The 23,486-nt window shown below is 39.4% G+C and overlaps 1 protein-coding gene across 1 annotated transcript in view; it reads right to left on the bottom strand.

Annotated features, from left to right (window-relative positions):
• The window catches only part of KIAA1549L (KIAA1549 like), a gene marked incomplete at both ends in the record, with an annotated part of 98,821 nt that overhangs the window by 11,467 nt on the left and 63,868 nt on the right, over positions 1–23,486 (bottom strand). Inside the window, 5 exons of the mRNA XM_079537844.1 lie at positions 1,066–1,413; positions 5,897–6,026; positions 9,599–9,816; positions 11,479–11,657; positions 21,933–22,069. Of these exons, the coding sequence (XP_079393970.1) occupies positions 1,066–1,413; positions 5,897–6,026; positions 9,599–9,816; positions 11,479–11,657; positions 21,933–22,069 (1,012 nt within the window). The remainder of the gene's footprint in view (positions 1–1,065; positions 1,414–5,896; positions 6,027–9,598; positions 9,817–11,478; positions 11,658–21,932; positions 22,070–23,486) is intronic.

Raw genomic sequence — 23,486 nt, 5'->3', positions numbered from 1 at the left:
CAAAAATATCCCTTAGCATGATTTAAAATAGCACCAGCGTGAGCCTCCGCAGGCAGTGCCACTGACTTTCACTTATGTTTAGAATAGTTCAGAAGCAGCATCCTCTAATGTACTTTTTACTGTCATGAGAAAAAGTCACAGTTACAGTTATTTTAAAGAGAGGACACTTTTTCTGCTTTATTCTCTTTTTCTAGGCATTTTAGGAGACTCAATTTGAAATGCATTATTTCAAAACAAAACAAATCATTTCTGACCCCTAAAATGCATTGAAATGAACAATGTAAATTTAATGCAGCTTCACCCCCCCCCCCCCCCCCCCCACTGAGATGGATAGATACAGTTTCAGAGTAACAGTACCTTGGAATTCAGAGGTAGCTTGACCTACCAAGGATGCCCACAGCACTACTGCTATTGCTGTCTATATATCTACAAAATATTTTATTATTTCTGTGAGATAAGAAATTGTTAGTTGCAAATTGAGGCGAGCAAGTAAAGCATCAAGAATGACCTACATAAGGTCAGCCGAGAAACCTGTGGCACTGAGCCATCTCTTAGTCCCACACCAATAGATATAACTGTAAGGCTGCCAATATCAGCCCACATTTCAGGTCATGCAGATTTTGCATTGCGCTTGGTTCCCTGGCTTGGGCTGATGTTTCTCACTGGTGGAATTTGTGCAGAAGCGTTGGATGTTTCATGCCCAGATGTTTTTAAAAAAAAAAAAACACATTGCTTCCAAATATGCATTCAATCAACAGGAGACATGCAGACCAGTTCTTTATCCGTTGAACAGTCTGGAGCTTAGTGCAGCCTATTCTTTCAAGCAAAACATAAATAAGGTCACCTTGCTGCTAAAACAGATTTTAAGAGTCTTCATGCGAGATATGGGCATGTGTAAAGACAGAGAAACATGCCCCACTACACAAACTTATTTACTGTAAACATGGCTTTATGCTCAGTTTTTAAGCATGAAAATGGGACTCCATCTTAAAAAGGAAAAAAAAAAGTTCTTAGAATAGAAATATCTTTATGGTATTAAAGCGTACTGAAGAGAAGTTCACTTACTGGTCTTGGTAGACTGTACTGATACATTTCTGGTCTGTATGTGGGCACCCACTGCACACCCGCTCTAGGTCGGGTCATGGTACCAGGAGCGCTGGTCACCACCTCTGAATAGGGCAAGTGTGGTGCGGAGCTGTAGGCCTCCTGCCTGCTCTGTCCTCCGTGACCTGCAGAGGCCAGGCTGAAAGCCTCTTCCAAGAGCATATGCATCTGTTGTCGAACCTCATCAATGGAGGGCTGAGAGCTTAAAGTTGAGGTCTCTGAGTGGCCTTTGGCCTGACGGGACCTGGTGTAGTTCCGAGGCTCAGTGACACGGTCAACATTTGTTTCTTCTATAATTTCAGGCTCAGTCTGTTGGATGGAGTAAAAGTATGTACACATAAAAGCTTTACAAGACAGCATTTCTGCCGCTTCACACAAAGCATTCTCGAACACTGATTTAACGTATGCAACGTCAAGACTTGTTACAGTATAGACACATGACAAGAATTTGAAAGAAATTACATCATGCAGGCAAGGATAATAGCCAGGGATTCAAAGACTCTTTCACATCCTTCATTGTTTGCAGCAAAAACTATCAGAGACGCTCTTGTAGCATATTAAATTGTTAAGGATTCACTTAAAAACAATGAGAATTAATGTTTAAATTCTTTTCTTAGTTGTTAGTATCAATGGGATACAACTGTACCAGGAGTACAGATCCCTAAATGGCACCATTACTATGAAGGACTGCATACAAGGGACTGCTTGTTTCAGCTACAGGGACTGAGGTTCTTCTGTTTACTCACATACATTAAGGTTGCAGAAGATCTAAGGTTTAGGAGTTCCCCTGAAATTTCCTAACCTCTCCCTGTGCTTCCCCTCCTCAGGGAGCTGCAGAGAGCAAGGAGCCTCCTGGACTCCTCTCTTCCAGACTGGGCACCCCCCAGTGCCTCGGCCCCTCTATTGAGATACTCCCAGGGTCCCTTCTAGGATAATAACTGCAACCAAAGAAAAGCCTCTGGAATCATACTGTCTAACTGGATGATTAATAGCCATGCTTCTTCTGTTTCATTATAACCATAAAAATATCAGTGAAAGGAATCCCACAAGAGACCTATTGGTACCCAGTGTTGAAATAAATCAGGCTTTCTGCTACAACCCCTTAGTGAAGCCACTACAACTCTCCTTGATTCTGTCCAGTAGAAGAATATAATGTCTAAAATAAATCATATGAATAACAGATTTTTAGTCATTGTCGACATTAAGCCAGCTTTGACTTATCAACTTAAAACTGGCACTAAAATTTGGGAGGAGACCAGTGACACTTTTGCTCAAGTTTTAAAATTCATTTCTATTTCCTCATATCACTGCCTGTTTCCTCATATCACTGCCTGTTTCCTCATATCACTGCCTGTGCTATTTTCTCTTTTATCAATTGAAAGATGTAAGTACTGTAGATAGACACCACTATACGTTAACATTGACATTAGACATATTTAAAAGCCATTCAGGCACATTTATTATGTAATACTAGAATCACACCAAGAAGGAAAAGCAAGCCCTGTACAGAGGTGGATTTTATCCATTTCTAGCAGGATTCTGCTGCTGCAACAGTACCATGAAATCACTGTATCATGAACTTCTTCATGTGAACACCAATTCAAAGCTTTTTGAGGAGTTGCATTACTGTAACTGTATCAATAAAGTTAGATGAGTACATTCTTTTTCATATTCTTAGGTTTTTATAATGAGGTCATTTTCTTCCCTTTACACAAAAAAATTGCCTTTTTTTTTTTCTGCCCTAGCATAAAGCTCATTAGCAGCTCAAAGGTTCTAGACTCTTTCATTACAGCATTTGCTCTACTCATAATTGTCTTTGAAGATCTCAGAAGTAATAAACATGTTCAAGTTTCCTTTGCGTTTTAGGTGAAGGTGACCATCCCCAAACCCTGGTTGGATTTGTTAAAATTAGAAGATAGGTATCCTTCAACAATAACCCATTGATAAAAAGGTGCTATAAAACTAAACACTGAGAATACTGAGAATATCAAACAGTGTGCATAAAAAGCTACACATTCTGTACAGACAGGTAGGTGATTACTGACCTTATATTCTGATTATTATTATTACTGGGAATAAAATATTTTAGACAACTGTGACTGAAATAATAGACATCTCTATCTGAGGGAAACTATTTACAAAATATTAAATAAAAAAATCAAATAAAACATTAGCATGGAGTGAGAGATTTTCGAGCTCTTATTTTCCTATTTACAGAGCAGGGCAAAATTGGGCAGATCACCCAAAAACCGTTGTGATTTTGTCGTGCATGTTGATCTAACCATTCTCAATCTTTCTTCAAGATTCTAGGGAAACAACCTATTTTATTTAAAAACCAAACAAAAACCCCACACGCAACCACCACCATTTGTCATGGCTGGGAAGCTAAAACACCACGTATCCTAGGCAGGCTGGTAACAGCTCAAAAAATAAAAAGCAATTTGTTATTCTTCAAAAATCTCATGACTTGAAGGTAACGCAGGGTATCTGCTTCATGAATTTCCTCATTTGGAATGGCTTATCAAACACAACGTTCATGCTAAGTTGGTGAAACTGATGTTAAATCATGTAGTAGAAGGAGAAGGTTAAAAGAATGGATCCTTTAAAACAGCAAAGCAGATGTCAAAACACTGTACAAGATGTTATTAGGTAAAAAAGAAAGGACACGAGGTCCAGCATACAAAGCAGCCCTAATTCATAAACACATTATAACATTACTGAGCTTTTTAACACCTTTTCCTCAGTAGACCGCCACATAGCCCTAACAGCTGAAGAAACTAATCCAATAAAATAATTCCTCTGGGCCAATACCTCAGCTCTAAACGTCTGAAGTACTTACACCCATCTCCAGAGCTCAGACTTACAGTGGTGTTTTGAAGCACCACGATGGGATCAACATGGATTCCATGCATTAACGCAGATTTAAGCGCCAGCTTGTGCCTGGGAGAGCAAGCCTGTCAAAAGCTTGGCAAAGCACCAAGGTAGCTCAAAAAGGAGGGAGGGAGATCAGCCCACGCTGCAAGCAGAGGCTGGAGAACTAGATTTCAACATCCTGTTCCATTTTCCCATGGCATTTTTCTGCTTTCAGACAAAAATACTTCCACTGTTCGAAGAGGTGCACTGCAGTGAATCTGCAGCGCATCAGTCAAAGAGAATTTTATGTAACTTATCAGTTAAAAAAAAAAAAAAACAACACTACACCAGGGACAACTCCCTCTGCCACAGTGCAAAAAGAAAAGCAAGGAAATCTTGTGTGAGATATGCTGTTGTCAGAGACTGTAACTATGCTGAGGAGATCATGAGCCTGCACGAGCTCATTATACCACTTGCAGGGCTTTTAAAAATTTTACTTGAAAATCTTTTCTATGCAATTTACACAACATATCCAAGTGTATTTCTAACATCTTTGGATACATATTATGACATGCTCATTTTGCACTACTGGCAGGGGGCCATGTGTGCTGCTAGAGTGCTTTTAACATTCATTTCAGAAAGATTTTACCTATGAGAAACTATGTTTTAGTACAGTAAAAAAATTTCAGGCTCTTGAAACATCTGATTTTCAGAATACAGAGGAAAGTCCAGCTTGATGATGAACTATTAAGAAAGTTAGCACATAAGCAGGGTAAACACAAAAACTTTTTTTTTTTTGCAAAATGTAGGCTGTTTTAAGTGCAACAGGGTGGTTCTCATTTCTTTCATTTTCTTTTTTTTTTTTGCAGGTTAGTGCAATATATTCTTATGCCTCAGAAAGCAGTGAGGCAGTCATTCCAATTACACGGCACAGCCTGACTCATACAATCTGATGGGAAGTGTCAACACGCAGGAAACGATTTTCAAAAATTCAAAAGCTGACTTCCAAAATCACTATCTGCCCCACTTAATTCTGTAAAATAAACTTTCCTGATCACATTCCTTGACCTTGATAAATTCATTCACCTTGCTAAAAATACATCCCTGCCAGCTGACAGTTAACAATTAGCCAAGTTGGATGAACAATCACCAGATTAACTTTCTCATTTTCCAGAAATGCTTAGATCTTCTACAGGAATCGATCTTCAGGGATGGCTGTGCTACAGCTTTTTGTATACGTAATGGACTGAAAAACTCTACTTTACCTTAGGAGTATGGGTTTTTTTTCATCTTCAGTTTGGGTGCATGCTGTGTCAACTTAGACCCAGTGTATGTTCACCTTGCACAAAACAACTACCCTAAACTTATGCTGGCTGTGTGAGTTCCTTGGACCACAAACCAGTGCAGAATCTACTCTGCCTGGTTTTAACATTTAAATATTCAAAATTCTCCCAGTTCTGAGATAGTAAGAGGAGAACAAGAATGTGGCTATTTCCTAGGGGTTTTCCACAAACCACTGACATCTGGACTTCAGTGCAATTCCTAGAAGTTGGTTGTCCATTCTTCTGAATCAAGAGAGCAGCATAAGGGGTAAAGAAAAAATAGGATTTTAATTACATTGAAAAGATATTGGTGTCCTGCAAGCAGTTGCATACTTGAAAGAACTAGCTAAATTCAAAAATCAGTATTTTTGTAATAATGTTCCGAGAACATTTTGTTTCCATTTCAGACAACAAAATGATGTAAAGTATAAAGTACGTTCAGCAGTCTGTGCTCAGAATATCCTGAGCCTCTTTCAGGATGCTGAGTGCACACAACGTCCTGCAAGGTCAAGCACCCGAGGACACTCTGGCTTGGAGCTTATCAACAGTTTTCCATTTTCAGGAATGAACTAAGTCTTGGCTGAGCCAATTTCACAGGATACACCTGATACACTTACATCATATCCACTGTTACGAATTCCACGCCTAGGTCTTTCTCGAGTCACTAGAAGATCCATCTCAGTTTCTCCTGGGCTAGGACTGTTCAAAGACTGCCGGCTTCTGTATATTGAGTTCTTCATCTGTTGCCTATAAGACATCAGACAACAAAACAGTAAAATTAACAGAATATAAACAAACAAAAATTATTTTGTCATCATAAAGATCATAAAGAAAATGTCACTTTTTATAGAAGGTATATGGAACTCCCAGGAATCAACTGTATTTTAAAGAGATTGGAAATTTTGTTTGCTAGTAAAGAAAGTAAAATTAAGATACAGGCACCATATGGCGGAGTTTATCAAATGAAATACGTCCCTAGAAGATATCAGAACCCTTTCAGTGTTAGCTGGTATGACTTACATGTAAAAAATAAAGTAGGTGCTGTTCCTAAAAAATGTAACACCTTTCACACACTCAGATGGGGGTACAGAGATTTTGGTGACAAATTGTGAGCAGTGAGAAAGAAGTGGAACAATGTTCCATTGAAACAAACATCCAGCAAAGTGTATGAGAAAACAGACAGGAGTGGGAGGGAACTGCTTGCAAGATGCCACATCAATATTTCTTATAATGAAACCGGGATAGATTTACAAAGAAAAATTAAGAACTGCTACATTTACAGAGATTTTAGTGACCAGCTCTTAGAAATTCTCTGGGGCATCTTGGAGGTAAAAGCCTTGAGGTTAAGGTCAACAGGCAGAAAGAGTTACAAAAGACCCAGAGAGACCGACGTTTACACAAATCAGGATGGATAAAGCATAGGCCAAAAAAAGAAACCGAACTCAACAGCAACCAAGCTTTACATTTCTTATTAAACTAAGTAAATCAGATCTGGCAATTTTTATGTTCCTGCATTGAAGATCTCAAATTCTGTACAAGGTTTATAGCAGGCCCATTAATACTTGGTTGAAGCAGTTGTGATATCTTATAAGGGTTTCAGGTACACAACTCTCTAACATATGCAGATTCTTGACCTGATTACAAACTATTAAGGAAAAACTCAGAATAGGAGGTATAATCAGAAACATCTTTAAAAAAACTGCCTGGAGACTGCCGATTAGCTCATTTGTGAAAGCTTTACTAATGAGAAAGGAGGTATGAACACTAACAACTGGCATTCAAATGGGTTAGCGAATGCCTCCTGGGAGCACAACTGAAACATTTTATAACATTAATTTTAATGTGCAGAAAACTCAAAAGAACCAAGAGCACAAAAAATGTTTGTTCTTGAACAAATCAAACTATTAAATGGCGATTTGTTGTAAATCACTTTTCAACAGCATTTCAAACAAAACCAAATTGCAAAAGTGATCTTGAATAATGCAATCAGCTGCACCTGTCTTATCCACTATATTTTGGAAATGTTGGAATAACATTATTTAAGCCAGTGGAATACACACAAAAGAGGAAAAAAAAAAGGAAAACAGACTTTTCCCTAGAAATTTTGAGATCTTTGACTAACTTCTTAATGATTTAAAAGAAAACATTTTAAAATAGATGCTTATGTGCTGTAACAATAGCCATCCAAACAATTATACAAAGCAGGAAACACTGTGAATCCAGTATTTTGATTTCACCCTAACCTTGATCACTTTAAAAGAGTTTTTATTTCATTACGGAAACACAACTGTGTTGATTCATTCAGCAGTAACTTAGGCCACATTTACCTTGAAGTTTTATTCAAGGTTTTCCTCTAGAAGGATGTTGTTTTAGTCATCATTCTTTTACTTGCAAACTGAAGGCAAAAATGCTGCAACGTGTGTGTTAGCACATCCAGTTTTAATACAGACTTCAGAACACATCTGCTGGCAAGAAGTTCTTAAACATCTGCAACATCTGTAAAGTTCTCAAAATGCTTAGCATCTTTATAGAGAAATGCGCCGTAAGTGGTTCCTATTTCTCACTACATACGGATACAGACTATATATTCAACAAGTAAATCTTATGGTTCAGCCACAGAAGGGAATCATTTCTCTACAGTAGTGCACCTGCCTTCGAGCAGTTTCTATGATGCCAGTAATTACAATCTCAAATAGACTATGACAGATCTACACAGCAAATTAGAAAGCACACAGGGAAAAAAAAGCATTTGTGAACCTTTCAGCACATTGGCACACAAGCAAGCAAGCATTTGTATATTTAACAAAGAGCAGACGGTTAGCATTAAAGCTTCATGTGCAGTAGTTTAATCATTTCCCACGTGCCACAGCATAAACATCCAAAGCAATGCCTAAGTCCTTCACTATATGTGCACCACAGCCATATCAGAATTCTTATTTTTTTCATTTGCATCTCATGACAGACCGCAGACAGAGCGGGACTCCTGCATGCTAAGGGTTCAGTGTGTTAACTTTCCATTGCTTTTGAAGCAGCTCATTCCCTACTCACTAGAAAACAGCACAAGAAATTCATGCCTGAGGCCTTCCAGCAAGGATGTAAAACACCTTGTTAAGCCACCAGTTAAGCCACCACCTTTATTCTCTATTGGACCGTGCAACACTGTCACCAGTCCATCGAGGGCTGCCATTTGACTCTAGGCCTAAAAAAGTACACCTGATTGCAGTTGTTGCTCACATTCTGGATCAAAACTGCTTTTATAATTATCATTACAGTCTTTTTCATCTGAAAACACTGTTTTTCCACAGGAAAACTTGGGACTGAACTTTCCAGGAGATGCAAGACCATACCTCAAGGCAAAAGTACCATTTCCAGAGCAAATGTACTTTAATTTCCTCTTGTAGATCAACTACTGCTAGTCCCCATTCACAGCAAGAATCAGAGCCTTTGTGATAAGAGGTGTAATGGCACACACACTCTTTAGTAAGTCTTCCCCTCTTGCATCTTCATCACCCCTAAGGAGGAGGAAACTGAATACTACGCCATCCCTCTCTTGGGCTACACTGGCTAGGACTGGTGTCATCTCCTCCTCTGAATGTGTCAACTTGTGTATCAAGGAGCATCCAGCAGCAGAGCAGGTCCATCCACCTACTCAGGCAGAGTTGGCACTTACCTCACCCTCTCATTTTTAAAGCAAGGAGACAAATAATGTTGCTATGTTACTTTCAAAAGACAACGAAGCATTAACCAAACCACAGTATTGTTACATAACCTGCTAGTTTCATGTTACAGGTAATTCACCTGAATTGACTCTCTCTGTTTAGGACACAGGAAGGCACATGCACATTCTTGTGGATATTCCTGCAGGATTTACTGAATATGCAGGCATTGTAGAGGCTGCAATCCCCTATGCCTACTGCAATAGCTACATTCTGATAAAGATAGTACCAAAATAATAACATCACTGAACTTCGGAAAATAATTCACATGCTAACTTTCTGGCTTAAGTCTACTCTCCGTATTTACAAATAAAAATTATACTGCTTTTTTTTTTTTTATTTACTTGGAAAATGACAGAAAAACTTGGAACAGTCCCTTCCCATATTTTCTTTGCCTTCCAATTTACTTCTTTTTAATCACATGCCATTTTTATCAGATTACGTGCCTTCACAAATAATCACAGGCTATGTCGATTTTCTTCATGAAGTGGGAGGGATCAATCAGCAAACATTTGCCTGCTTAAGAACAGACCTTCCAATTCCTCAAAACCCCTGGACAGCAAGTTCCGTCCCAGAGGAAGAACTGCATATAAAAAGTCTCACCTGTTCTTAGGCTCAGCAAACGGAGATGATACATCTGGATCGGGATCCAAAATGTGGTCAATTTCTTTCTGGTTTTTCTCATACATCCTTTTTCTGTCTGTCAACCCCTTGCTGTTGTCAACCTGTGGGAAATCATAGTACCCCTTCCTCTTGGCTTTCAAACGCAGCTTGTTGCGGTAATGCTCTATATCGGACTTCTGCTTCAAAGCCTTGTTCACCTAAAAGGCAAAAAGATGTTTTGAGGACGGTGCTGGGCTGACTGCTTCCAAACAGTACTCTTAGAGCGTGTTTGATGCGCTTCATGTGTCATTTTACAGAGTGCTTTCTGTACCACACCGTGCCATCTGTAAGCAGCGAGGAACTGCAAGTGAACAGAGTTGCTGCATTTTTTATGGCTTGGCAGATGGTTAAATAATTTTAGCCTAAAAATCTATGTACCATCTAAACAGTGACTCAGATACACCCACCGAAGAAAAACACTGATTATGTTAGTCAGTTGCTTCTGGGGACACTGGGGAGAAGTCACTAATGAAAATCACTGCAGGGTCCAGGAAGTACTGAGCCATCACCTCTAGCTAAAGAAAACCACAAATAATTCATTGCTGATGGCTGGGGAAGTATTTTGGTGAGATGTCATCATAGGCTCATGTACGGTTATCTCAGAAATTTGTTCTGGGACCCTATCAGAAATAAAAACCTAAAATAAACTGGGTATTTTGTCTGACCTGGTGCATGTCACGTTCCTATGGACACTTCTAAGTATTAAAAAAAAAAATCATAATAATCTCCTGCTTCACATTGTTGGTTAGGGGAAAGGTAGTAATTTGCTTGGGATTTGCTCATTTCAGAGGCAATTCTACATTCCTCTCACAATTTCCAAAATACGTATGTACAGAAAACTGCATAGAACTAGGAACATCATTCTGTTGGCTTATATAAACGATGAATTCTAGATAAGCCTTTCCCTGCGTTTAGAAACTATGTGGCACATCAGGGCTTAAAATACAAGCATGAAATGGACCGTGACACACTGCTTAATCCAGGCCCACATGGGAAAGCCATGACACTGTCTGTTACTGCGTTTCTGGTGGCAGCACACAGAACAGCAGCAGAGAGATTCAGGCTGATCTCTGAATAGCTGTTGCAGTGCAAGTTTGCAAACAAGAAACCTCTCAGGCTTGTACATCCTCTTTAAGAATTCTATGTAGAATCATAGAATAGTTTAGGTTGGAAGAGACCTTTAAGATCATCTAATTCTAAACCCTCCCATATGAACCTCAATTCTTTGTGAATGTATTTCTCAAAAAAAAAAAAAAAAAAAAGACCTACATAATCTCAATACACAAGTATAGGAGTCAAAGCATGGTTTTTAGTCAGCATCTCAATCTTTGCCATTCCACCTTGTTCCCAGGAAACAGCTGTACCCTCTGTGCACAGGCTGGAATGCAGACTGAGCAAAGCCATGGTCCTGCTCTATGCCTTCTCACTTTGAATGAGAAGTACTGCTCAGTATAGAAAGGGTAGATTGGGATCCAGATGATCTACAGTCTCCAGGTTTACCTACAAAATTCACACAGAGAAAGATCTTGATCTCTCTGCTCTTATTACTTGTTCTCTTAAAATGAATATGATAAAACGGAAGGATATTAAGAAGTTAAGAACATAGAAAGTTGCCTCTTCCAAGGTCACATACATTCACATATGCAATAAGGAAACAGATTTAAATTCTTTGACCTCAGAGCCCACAGTGGTACCTGCAGCTTTATACAGAATCAGAGAGAAAAGTTCCTACTAATCCCCAACTCCAAATAGGCTTAAGATGATGCCACCTCTGGATAGAGCCAAGGAAATAGCTGCAGACATTATCAGATGGTCCTTACCTCTCCATTAATGATGGCAGATTCCTGACTTCTATCTGATGCAGCATGAACAGCAGGTAGTGCCACAGGTTTGATAGCAATTAGCTGTACAGATCCAGAAGAGGTGTCAAAGGGGTCAATGGCAGATTTGGCAATGTTATCAAAGAGAATGCCTCCTTCCTCTTCATCACTGATGGGTACTAAAGCACATCAAACATTCAGCATAAAGAGATACTTTTACTGCATTTTAAAGGTAAAATTCAATGAGTGCATGCTTAGGATTAATAATATGCTTAGAACACTTCAAGAGCAGGTCTAGGAGACTTTCACACTGAAAAAAAAATCCCATTAGATTATAGATGGCATTCAGCATTCCAAGAATAATATAGCATTCCCCCCCAAAAGTTGATTTCCAATATGCACTAATAAGCTGAAAAGAAAACAAGAAAAATAGCAAAGAAAATGCTATGAAAAAGGCAACTAAACTCAAAAGTACCTTTTCTTACATTTCACATGGAAAAGATGTTACACCCACATCACAGAAGCTGCCATGTGCTAAGGGTCTGTAGCTATTCCTGATCTAAGCAGACATTTTTCAGTGTCTTACAGTGTAAAGACATGATGTTCTCAAAATCTACTGACTTTAGCGAAAGCTATTAATTTAAAAAATAACATCTGTTAAAACGAAAACACAAATGTTGCATGTTAAGACATGCTTAAGAAACTAAGAGCATCCAAGTACTCTTTTTCACTTCACAAAGAAGTACCTGCAATGGCTGTAAAGGTAAGGCATCAGAAGTTCTTGAGAGATAGGAGATTTGGGAATCTTTAAACTTAAATGCCACAGTGAAACACCTTTATTTTTAGGTAACTTTCACATACAGTCAGGCTCCTTCAACTCCAAATTTCATTTGTAAAGCTGCGCTACTTTGTCAGCTGTTGAATCTTAAACCTAACTTCATCTTCCTTTTGGAATACAAGATTGACTCTAAAACACTAGCACAAATTCTACAAAGGGATTCTTGCAAACATTTTTGAATAATTGTGCTATTGAAGGGAAGAATGTTTGCTCCATATCCTAAGTGACAGGAGCAGAGATCCTCTGCTAAAGAACAAAGTGGTCTGCTCTAAATTTATTTCCTCTGAAATTACACTCTGTTTTAATATTTAATCACTGCAAAAATTACAATGGACTTGTATAAGCTCAGCAGTTAAGACAGTCAATGATTTTTGTTGGAAAAAAAAAAAAAATTTGACAGTGGTAATAAAATATGAACCCAGTGAGTAAGCTTATTATCCTTCTGTGCATTCGGCATAGACTGGAGCTGACACTACTTAATCTTTTGAGAACTATATGGGTGACATCACTGTATCATTAAATACTGTCCTTCTAGCTTCACAGAACTGTTCAAATAAGATAGAGAGTCTTTAGCCTGCCTCAATTCCCCCGTCCATCCCAGGGTTGTTCAAAGTCCGAGTCTGAATGCTTGCAGAAGTGAGCACACCACAAGCCTGACTCACTGGAATTAAATAGCCAGGCTCCCACTGACGGCCATGCTGTCAGGATCTCATAGAAGCAAAATCTGATGAACAAAGAGCTAAGTGCCTATCACAGACAGCACCTCAATAGGAAAGCATTTACATCACAATGATTATAAAAGGAAAGCACACATTCTTCCCTCTGGGTATTTCGAATACGCTCAGTTATCACAGAAGCTGCCTGATGCAGTTCTGTTTTGTTTTTTTTTTTCCCCCCTGTAATTCACTACAAAAGCTTCCATGCTACCCTAATGAGCTACCTCATTGGCATCAGGGCCTAAGAGAGGTGATGGCTATCTTAATTATATTCTGCATGAACGAAGGTGGTTTCTCCCAACAATTCAGGTGAGCTTGGATAGCATCCCACCTGTGGTTCACGTACCAAGAAGTTGTGTAATCACTTCTCCTTTGCTACTGCCTCTGTGTTTGCCTGAACCAGGCATAGCAAAAAAGGTGGTTAAGCATCAACTTATGAAATCTGACTCTCTTCAAACATTTTCTGCATATCTTACTTCACACAGAAAGCACCAAGAAGTGCAGCTGGTTGCACCCCAATGTTTCACAAGGACTCAGCTTGCCAAGCACCAGCTGTGATCAGGCACCCACAGAGCACAGAGCATGGCTAGCTACCAATTCATGGGTTGCCTCTTCAGACCTCATTTCAGGATCAGAAGCCTGCATGTTTACCTAATCAGAGCTCCTCCAGTTCTAAGATACATTAAAAAAAAAAAAAAAATTAAGGTAGAGAATCCTTAATAACATATGGCAGCCCTTTCTGATGTGGTGAATGAACGCAGAAGGCACAAGTGTCAGCCTTCTCATTTCTGAGTACAGCTCCTGCATCTAGCATAGCGTCATTTGCAAGGAAATAATAATCAAGTGGAACTAGAAATTGGAAGTGGAATTGGAATTCCACCTTAGCTTAGCATTTGTTCATTAAATGGTATTTACAATATAAAAGTATTTTTTCAATTGCCCTTTTTTCACTGAAGAGCAATAAAGAGCCCAAGATCCGCAGTTATCAGCGTGTTGCTGCAGTTCAGATTGGCAGTGAACCATAAGCAAACGCACTGGGAATTTCAATACTTGCTCCTATCTGTCTCCTTCAGAGAGAATTCACAGCAAGTTTGACAGGACCAAACCACAGCCACCCCTAACTTCAACGAATCAAAAAGGAAGCTCACAGAGAAGTGGAAGTCCTTCAGCGTTTGCTCCTGATGTGCACTCCTGCCAGGGTAATTCCAGCCCTCTCAATGCTTCAGCTAGGTGAGCTGGATGATCACAGGAAATTTTAGGAAACCACCCAGGTGTTCTTGCTCCCTTGCTTATTATAATTAGCAAACTTGCTTATTATAATTAGCAATACGTAATTAAAGCAATGCTTTCGATTTCTTTTCTTAAACAGATGCACACAAGCATTTATGAGGCTTCACTGCTCCTCCAACTCTTGCTTGTACTGTGTGCATGCATATATTGCAAGACTCAAAAGTTCAGTGGAAGTGGAAAAAACCCACCTATTTAATCACCTACTTAATAGTAATGTACCTTCTTTGAAACATCTTGTGCTAGATATTTCATGCCACGTGATTCATTGAGACTGAATTACTCTATCTTTCTTTGACTGAAGTACATTAAGATTTATCCAAAGCAATCATTTAGTCATGTTGAGGAATTGCAGTGAGGATCACTGTGGCCCTGGGTTTTTGGCCATGACTGGAAGTTTATCTACACACCACTAGGCTGTTAGTATACAAGGTTTGCTAGATAAATGCTGCTTAAGGCATTCTAGTCTTACCTTTCAGGGCAATTCTACACAGCTTTCAGAAGGCAATGCCAGCAGGTGGTGCTACCCACTTGTACCACTGGCACTCCAGTGGTGGAGGAGCATCTGAGAGGCTAGCTCTGCATGTTTGAAAAAATCAGCATGCAGGATATTCTGCTGTTAATGTTTTTATTAACTTATATAAGAAAAAAAGAAATGGCCTGCGTCAGACTAAGATTCCCACACTAAGGATCCACAAGACTTCTTGTCTTGCCTTTCTCTCCCTCTAGACTCTCTTTCCTTCCCTTCCCAAAGTCATTACCTGTGGACTTGGTAAACTTAGAGCAAAATACTCAAAAGATGCACTGCCTGTCTTTCTCAGAAGCCAAAATTTCACAGATTCTGAAATCCCCAGAAAAAAGAATGGCATCCTCAGAGAAGAAACATGGAAAACCAGCAGCTGGGAAACATCTGCACAAGCAGGCAGAATGCTCTGCCTTTTCTTAGGTCTTTCAGAGAAGCCTTAAAATTTACTTTGGAGAAAGCAAACGTGACCATGTGTACAACATGCAATCAATTCTGAGTAATGGAAGGGCTTAAAACAATAAGAAAACAGATGGAGTATATTCAATGAAGACCTTAAATTTGACAGAGAAAATGATGTCACAGATCTGAAAAGCTACCTCATTAGGAAAAAGTCTGCATTTGAGCATTTCAAGCAGAAACCCTGGCTACTTCATGAAAATTACATTAGTAGCAGGGAAATTTTCATTTTAGAGTAGATCTCACTATTTGGGAAAAAAGTTAGAAATTTTTAAAATCATTCTCCATGTCAACTGACTGTCTCCAGAATGATAGAAACCAAAGATTTTAGCAGTAAAGCAGTGTTTGTTGCTGGAGGAGTTTATATGACACGTTTCCTAAACTAGTCCTGAATCACAGAATCACAGAATTGTAGGGGTTGGAAGGGACCTCCAGAGATCATCGTGTCCAACCCCCCCCCCGAACCTATTCATGACTGAAATTCTTCTCTACAAGACATTGCAGTATAACAGAGTACACTTTTGCACACACATACACCTCATTTCCAACATTTTCCCAGCAGTCAGACAGTACGATTCTAAGCCTTTCATAAACACCATAAATATTAAACTTTCTGAGGAAAAACAAACAAACAAACCCACCCCTTGTAGACTAAGAATAATAAAGAAAGCTCAATAATTTCTCCTAGATGTTAATTTTCTGATGTGAAAAGTCTTCTAAACACCAGGCCATGTGTTTTAGGTATTGCAGTCCCACAGATGTCTACTCTTCTATTTCCTGCTTGCATTGTTGAGCTTCTATGAATCTATTTTGACCTATAATCAGCAACAAGGATTTCCACCTCCAAACAAATTTGTCCCATTTATTTCAACTTCAAATTCTTCCACGGTGTGTATTTCACAATGTTTGTACAGAATCCAGACTCATTACTTGGCTGGCATTTCTATAGCACCATCATAAGCATGCTTAATAACTAAAACAATTATTTAATTGACAACGTTGATGACAGTAGAAATAAGTCAGATAGGGAAGGCATGCGCACTTACATCAGAGGACTATTCTTCAATAAAGTGATGCTCTACGAGCTTTAAAGCTCTGCAGAAATAATCTTCCACATGGACAACAAAGCCATGGATTTGCTTTCTTCAGTGCTGGCTTTTAGTAAAAGAGCATAACCGTTCAGACTGCCACTGAATCTGATGGCATGAGCACCTACACACTCTTAACATCGTTCCTTGGATGAAAAAATGCTGTCAGATTCAATTAAGTGGCAAAATAAAGTTCATCCATAGGGAAGGCAAACTTAATTTAAGAAATGTTTAATTGCACAGCCACCTGCCTGTCCCAGTTCATTCAGAGGTCTGTTACAACAGGCACATTCATTAGCAGCACAGGAAGGCTATTTTTCTTGCCCCCTAAAAAACAAGCACAGAAAGCAGCAGAAAATAGTATTGGCTACATCTGAAGAAACAAAGGGTTTGTGTGACTGGTAGGGTGCTACCAGGGTCATAGCATGCTCTGTAATTGAAACAAACAAAAGCCAGCAAAAGGAATGGAAAAAATATGGGGAAATATGCCACAGAACCCAAAAATCTATGGGGAGTTTCAACAAGAATCAATGCATGAAACTTTCTAGAGGCTCAGGGAGAACAATATCCGTTGCCAAAATGAAGAATTTCAGCTGTACAAGTGAAGTTTGTTAATTCTTACCTCCTCCCATGATTGAATGTCAAGAAATGATTCCAGAGAAGTCTAGGCGTTTACTGAGAGGGGATGAAGAGTCAGGTAAAGGCCCCAAAAACATTTATGTAAATGAAGCAGATGCCTCAAGATAAGGCAACAAAGGATGAAAAGAACAGATTCTTCTATCGGCAAGCCAAATTCTTCCAAGCACTCTGATTTGTCAGCCTTTCAGAGGCAGAGACATTGCGAAAGGGAATCATTTCACTTCAAACCAGTGCATATGCTCTAGTGCAGTTGCCTTGGCTGCTGTCATTCTGAAAATAGAAAGACAAGAACCTCCAAAGGAGATAGATACATCCCAATCAGCCGTGACCCTCTAGAGTAACCAAGCTCTCTGGTGACATTACATTAGAAAGCCAACATTAAAGGATCAAAAACTGGCAAGATGAAACCCTTTCCATCCTGATATTGTATCCCACCCAGTACAGGATGTTTCCCAGAATATGTCAGTTCCTCAAAAGGTACCCCTGTAGCAGTCTGTCAAAGCACACTGCTACATCACTGCTACTGGACTCAATTGCTTGTTAACATATTTCATTTCAATTTGAGTCACTGCAGACACTTCAGAAATTCTGAAAGGCTGGCTGTATCACTGAGCCGCATCAGACAGCGTGAAAAATGTGGCCCACACTTCTGTAGAATAAAGGAAGCAGTGTATCATAGCTCGGTGTGGTTACATGCAAAAAACACTTTGATTTTAGCTAAGTTAATAATACAGCCAAGCTTTCCTCCTAAGACTTTGTTCTTACGGACACCTGATTTTCAGAGATCTTAATCAGGTGAACTACAAAGACTAGCTGGAAAAATTAAAAATATAAAGAGCTTCTGCCTGGACAGAGAAAATTATGTAGTCACATGAAAAGCTTCTGGTATCTTAAAAAGGAGTGAGGTCTTTGACTGAACTACTTCTGAAAAGTTAGACCTATTTTTAAAAACAGCATCCAAATTGCTTGGAAGATGAGAATTGTTCCAGGTAGCATTCCTAGGGTCAGGAACGGAAGGTATCTTACACAAGGAAGTTTGACTCCTTGTGAAATATTCATGTCATCTGTGCCTTTTTAAGCTGACGAGTTTCTAGTACAAACCTGGACTCAGCTACAAGACTTCTCAACTCAAGAGGTACAGAGCCATGTGTTTCATCAAGAACTGCAGGAAAAAAATATCCTTCCATCTCCTTAACATACTTTCCATTCTTCCCCTCCCACCCCCCCCAAAACAAACAAGGATTCACACCCACCAAAAGATGCCAAAAGCAAGGTTGCAAGGTGAAGCACTCAAAGTCTCTAGAAAAAAAAAATGGCCTGTGTAACTTCTGCTGGATTTATTTCGTGAGGAACTAGAGAAAGGAAAGATTTTACTATAGGCTGCTGTAATTCTTCAAGCATATGTGGATTCAGCCATTTGCTGAACATTGGGCCCTGGTAAAACAGCAGCTGAAAGTGCTGACGTTCTGTTGTTCTCTTCCATGCTCTCTTTTGAATGTGCCTCAGAAAACGGCAGAAACTGACAGTAATACTGTTGACCAATTCATTCACTTCACAGTCCTCGATCATGTGCAATTGAGCATTGCTTAAAACAGGATTTCAGTCTAACTGTCCAAAGACAAAGGAAGCCCAACTCATTACCTTCCAGACAGAAAACTTTCTGTTAAAACATTAATTTGTAATAAAAACATAGAAAAAGTAATTATCTTACCAAAATGTATCACTATTGTAATATAAAGAGGTAATTTGTTCTGGTTTTCTTCAGAACCAAGGCTCAGCCAAAGAGTTCTCCTCATCCTCCAGACCACCAGGTGCTTAAGCCAAGCCTGTCAGCCTACTGTGGGATTTTACATTCTTCCCTCTCAGCCCCGACACACGGCATTTGGAGTCAATTTTGATACAAACCATACAGAGTTCATGTACTGAGGTAACATCCAGTGCTGTCATTTTTCCATGCAACTAAATGTCAGCAAGAAATAGAATCTAAAATTGGTCTGTAACTATGGCAACTAATGAGCCATTCCAACATGGAGTCCCCACATCAAACATGTGACCATCAAGGGATTCATTCCAGTTTTAAGATTCTGCTTTTCAAAGAAGAAAATATGCAGCTTCTCTTGCTGACATGTGTATTAGAGGTGGCAGCCTACAATCAGGCTAGAGCAGGTTTAGACAAACAGCTAAGACAAAAACAGCTTCTTAAACTGGAAGGAAAAACAGCCAAAATATTCTACTGATGCTAATTGCACCAGATGTAGATATTTCCTTCCAAAAAGAACAAAAAGCCAGAGATGACAACAGCATTTGAAATCATAGCACTGGGGAATAAAGCATGACTCAGTGACAAAAAGTAAAGGTGCCTTGATTTTTTTTTTTTTTCTTTCCATTTCTACTTCAAGAGGCATTTGGTGTGACACAACTCAAAAGTCAGAAACATCTGCACATGCATATGAGAATAAACGTGAGGCTGGTTCTGTAATTCTGGTAAGGCTATTTCCTTTTCCATGACCTAATCTTCCTTCTTGTTTTGGGGAACTCTCTTAAACAGTTATGCTTCCAGCTAGAAAGTTCCCATCTCTTTCCCAGGAAACCATGTTGATCCCCCTCCATACTTTCTCCTGGAAACCACCAGGTGACCCATCCTAGGGCCACAGAAATGAAGTCCCTCCAGAAGTAGCTGCGGTCTCTAGCAGAAGGACAGCTCTGCACACAAGGTATTTCATGCACAGGTTCCTTCAAAGCCAGAATAACTAGATGGCAAGAGCTTATATTTCTCCCATCTTGTATATACGTTGCACTACTACTTTTTAAACAGGCAAATCCTTCTCTTTCATTTGCCATTGAAGTTCCAGATCTCACTGCCAGCATGCAGATGCGGTAGGAACAAGTGGCAAGGATCCCCAGAATAAATGGAGTATGGAGGTTTCCCTATGGTGCTAGAAATCATTCATCTCTTTTGCTGCTCCAAACAAGGAAGACCTTAACCACATTAAAAAAAAAAAAAAAAAAAAAAACCACACATCAGAGTTCACATCTTTTTCATATCTTTTTTTTTTTTTTTTCCAAAAGAGAGAAGGTAAAATAATCAAGGAAAGAAAGCAGTTACTAGTTTCCCAGCAGAAATTGAAAAGTACATAGTTATTGTTACCCAATAAATTTGAAGCTAAAATGAAATTGAGATTTGAAACAAAGGGTCAGGATTGCCATGTATACGTGGAAAGGTTTCTTTAAAAAGAAGTGTATGTTCTAGATAGAAATGCAGTACAGCCCAGGATGTTAGGTGTTAGTCAGTTTTTGAACAACAAACTGGATACTCTTAACAATTTTCTTGGAAGACTTTAAATCTAACAAAGCAAAACAAAGAATACCACGAACTAAATTATTTTGCCAACAATTGTAAACATTACTGATCTTTTTTTTTTTAATATTAGCTTCCTGGAAGCTAGAAAAAAAATAGTAAAAATTACAGCTTTTAACTCAGGAAACCATAAATGTCATTGTCTTGTAAAAAAGACAAATTTGAAATAGTAAAAAAAAAATTTTAAAAAATAAAATCAAAAAACCTACAGATTTATGGTCTTTAAAAGTTAAGGCAATTAAATTTTTTATCTTGATTATGAAGGAACAATTCTCTTTTAGATAGATCAGTAAGAATACCTGTTGTTACAGGACTGGAATAGAGTCACATGTCTATTATGAAAAAGCACTGCAAGAAAGACACATTAACAAAGGAAAATGAACAACTTCCTTGTGTGTAAGCCTGCATGAATCTCAGTGAAGCTGATTGAAAAAGAGAATACTATATTTACACCAATTATATCGTTCCCCAAAGATGCAGTGCTCTGTGATACACGAATAGAAAGAAACGAGGTCACTCACAAAAAGCAGTATGATTTTGCTGTACAGAACAAAGGCCATCCCTGGTGCTGTGTATCTGTCACTATAGTGCACTGCACTTCTGCTAAGGCAGCAGAGTACTTCTTTGCATGGCACTTTTGTATGATGAAGATGCAATGATGGCATAATGTCACACCAGGACTGCCATTAGAACACTCCACAGAAGCTGCTCAGGTGACTTACTGGAGAAAGAAGACCTATACTAAGATTTATGCTTTATCTGAGTCCTCACTTCGACACAAATATTTCTAACAAAGAAGAATTACAAATTCCTGTTACTGACAGAACCTAATGAGGCCAAATCCAATTTAATTCCTTCCCTTTAAGGGGAAGTGATCAATTGGTTCAAACACAGTGTTTTCTATTCACATGGAGAATATAGCTATAGAAGTAAAGTTGTAACTCAGAAAAAAATAAACAGAGAGATTGACAAAAGAAAAGCAAGGAAGAAAGGGGGGATTGGACCCAGCTCACAGCCAATGTTCCCGATACATCAAGTCACAAATCACCACTGCCAACCAAGGACTCGCAAAAAACATCCAGCACAGTGTTCTAAGAGCATCAGGAAACGCTGTCATTAAGTGCTAGTAACAAAAATCCATGATGTGAAGGATTAGAGATGGGAAGGTAAAGCTCTGAACATCTCAGACTTACCTAATTTATTTTTACCTATTTAATTAATTGTTATCAGAGCAGTAATGGAAACAAACAGCCTATACAGGAAAAAAAAAAGCTGTAAACCCAACTACTAGGCATCATTGTGTGTACAGCAGCTTGCTGGTTTAAAAACAAATGGAAAAATAAACAATCAAAACTTGCAGCGGCCCACGCGTAAAGTAAGCAGCACACTGCTGCGTGTGAGAGCAAGAAATAACTGTCAGCAGCAAAACAGCTGCCAAAAGAAAACACCTGAAGGACAGCTAAAGGCACAGGAGGATGGCTGTGTCACATCCAGCACAGCAGTGGGCACCACGACGGGCGGCTGCAAGCAGCTCTCACCAGCAAACACTTCTCACCGTTTCTTTTCCTGCCTTCGTCTTTTGTCACTTTCTGCGGTGCCACGACTTTCTGCGGGGAGCTCCGGCTGGAGCTGGGCTTTCCCGACTCGTTGCTGATGATGGAGCCGTTCTGGCTCGGGGACCGACTGCAAGTAACCATAGCAACAAGAGAGGCTGTAAGTTTTTCACAAACCTCGTTTCAAGGTTATTTCATCTACACAGTTTGCACCGCTGAGTTTTCAGGTCTGATTTTGTACCAAAACGGTGTTGAATATAAATAGCATGCACAAACGCAGGAAAAACAGGAACAGACTGATGGCAGGAGAGCACTGCTCCTCAATTAGTTCAGGGCTGATAGGCATCTTAAGCCACACCAAAAGCAGGCTCCTCTCATGCACAACCCTCACAATGACAGAAGTGGCATTGCAGAGGACAGAAATCCTTGTCATTAATTCTGTGTCTTTATACAGCTAAAACAAACAAGACTCTTGCTGTTATAAATGCAGCTAAAATAATTTCTTCATTACTTCGCTTGCATCAGCACACAACTATTTTCTCAGCCACAATGCAAAATCCTCTAATTCCCTTATCTCCTTTTTACCTCTTTGCACTGTGCACAGTTTAACCAGCTCCATTATCTGCTGAAACTCCAAAGAAAATGTTCTTTTGTTTGCAGGCATCTCCTTGCACTAAAACTGCCCCAGACAGGCTGAGGAGGGAGGGCACAGCAGCCCCCATCAGTGCTGGCTCTCAGCAAAGAGCAACCCAGAGAACACACAGTGTACCTCTGCTCTGGATGCTTGGGATCAAGCTCTCAGCTGAAGTACTCTTCTTTTGGGGGTGGGCGGATGACTCAGTCTTAATGCACAACTCAAGAAACATAGGCCAAGGTAGAAAATATCATCTTTGGTGCTATTCCAAATTGATGCATGGTGTCAAACTGTTCCTAGAGGTGAAACTTGCCATCTATGAGACCTGCATAGTTACATACGCACCCACCTACAGTTAAACACTTCAGATCATCACGGCTGGTAAAAGGAGAATTTAAACAGGTTGCATCTAAGGAAAAAACTAGTCACAAGGACTTACATTTAGAGAGAGAAATCCAAACAATTCTACTGCTGTCAAAATAGCTTTATACCCAGAAAAAGGTACCAAAACAAAGATACCATGAAGATCAACCCATTACTGCCATGCTATACTGCCAGTATGAAACATTCATTTACCTCTTTTTCTGACTGCCCTATCCATGTAAGAGCATTTACTGTAATCAGAATGGGATGGGACAAGTATGAGGAACTAATTCCTGGGGACTCTCTTTTGAGGACAGCCTGAGCAGAAAGACGTTTGACACCAGCTCTCCCCAGCTCCAGGACTTCAGGAGAATTTAGCACACACTCTACATCAGCTCAGCCTGAGGATTTTCTTGAAGTTCTACTGAGAATAAACATTCTTGAAAAGAATTTCTCCCCTGTATATCTCCCTGCCCCTGCTAATGAAGAGTTCCAGTATATAAATTATTCCAGGGACAGATCAATAGCTGAAGAAAAGCTGATCTACTTG

Source organism: Tetrao urogallus (genome assembly GCF_951394365.1).
Source record: "Tetrao urogallus genome assembly, chromosome: 6".
NCBI lineage: Eukaryota > Metazoa > Chordata > Aves > Galliformes > Phasianidae > Tetrao > Tetrao urogallus.
The sequence above is the reverse complement of the archived record's forward strand: the minus strand, read 5'-3'. Positions and strand labels throughout refer to the sequence as shown.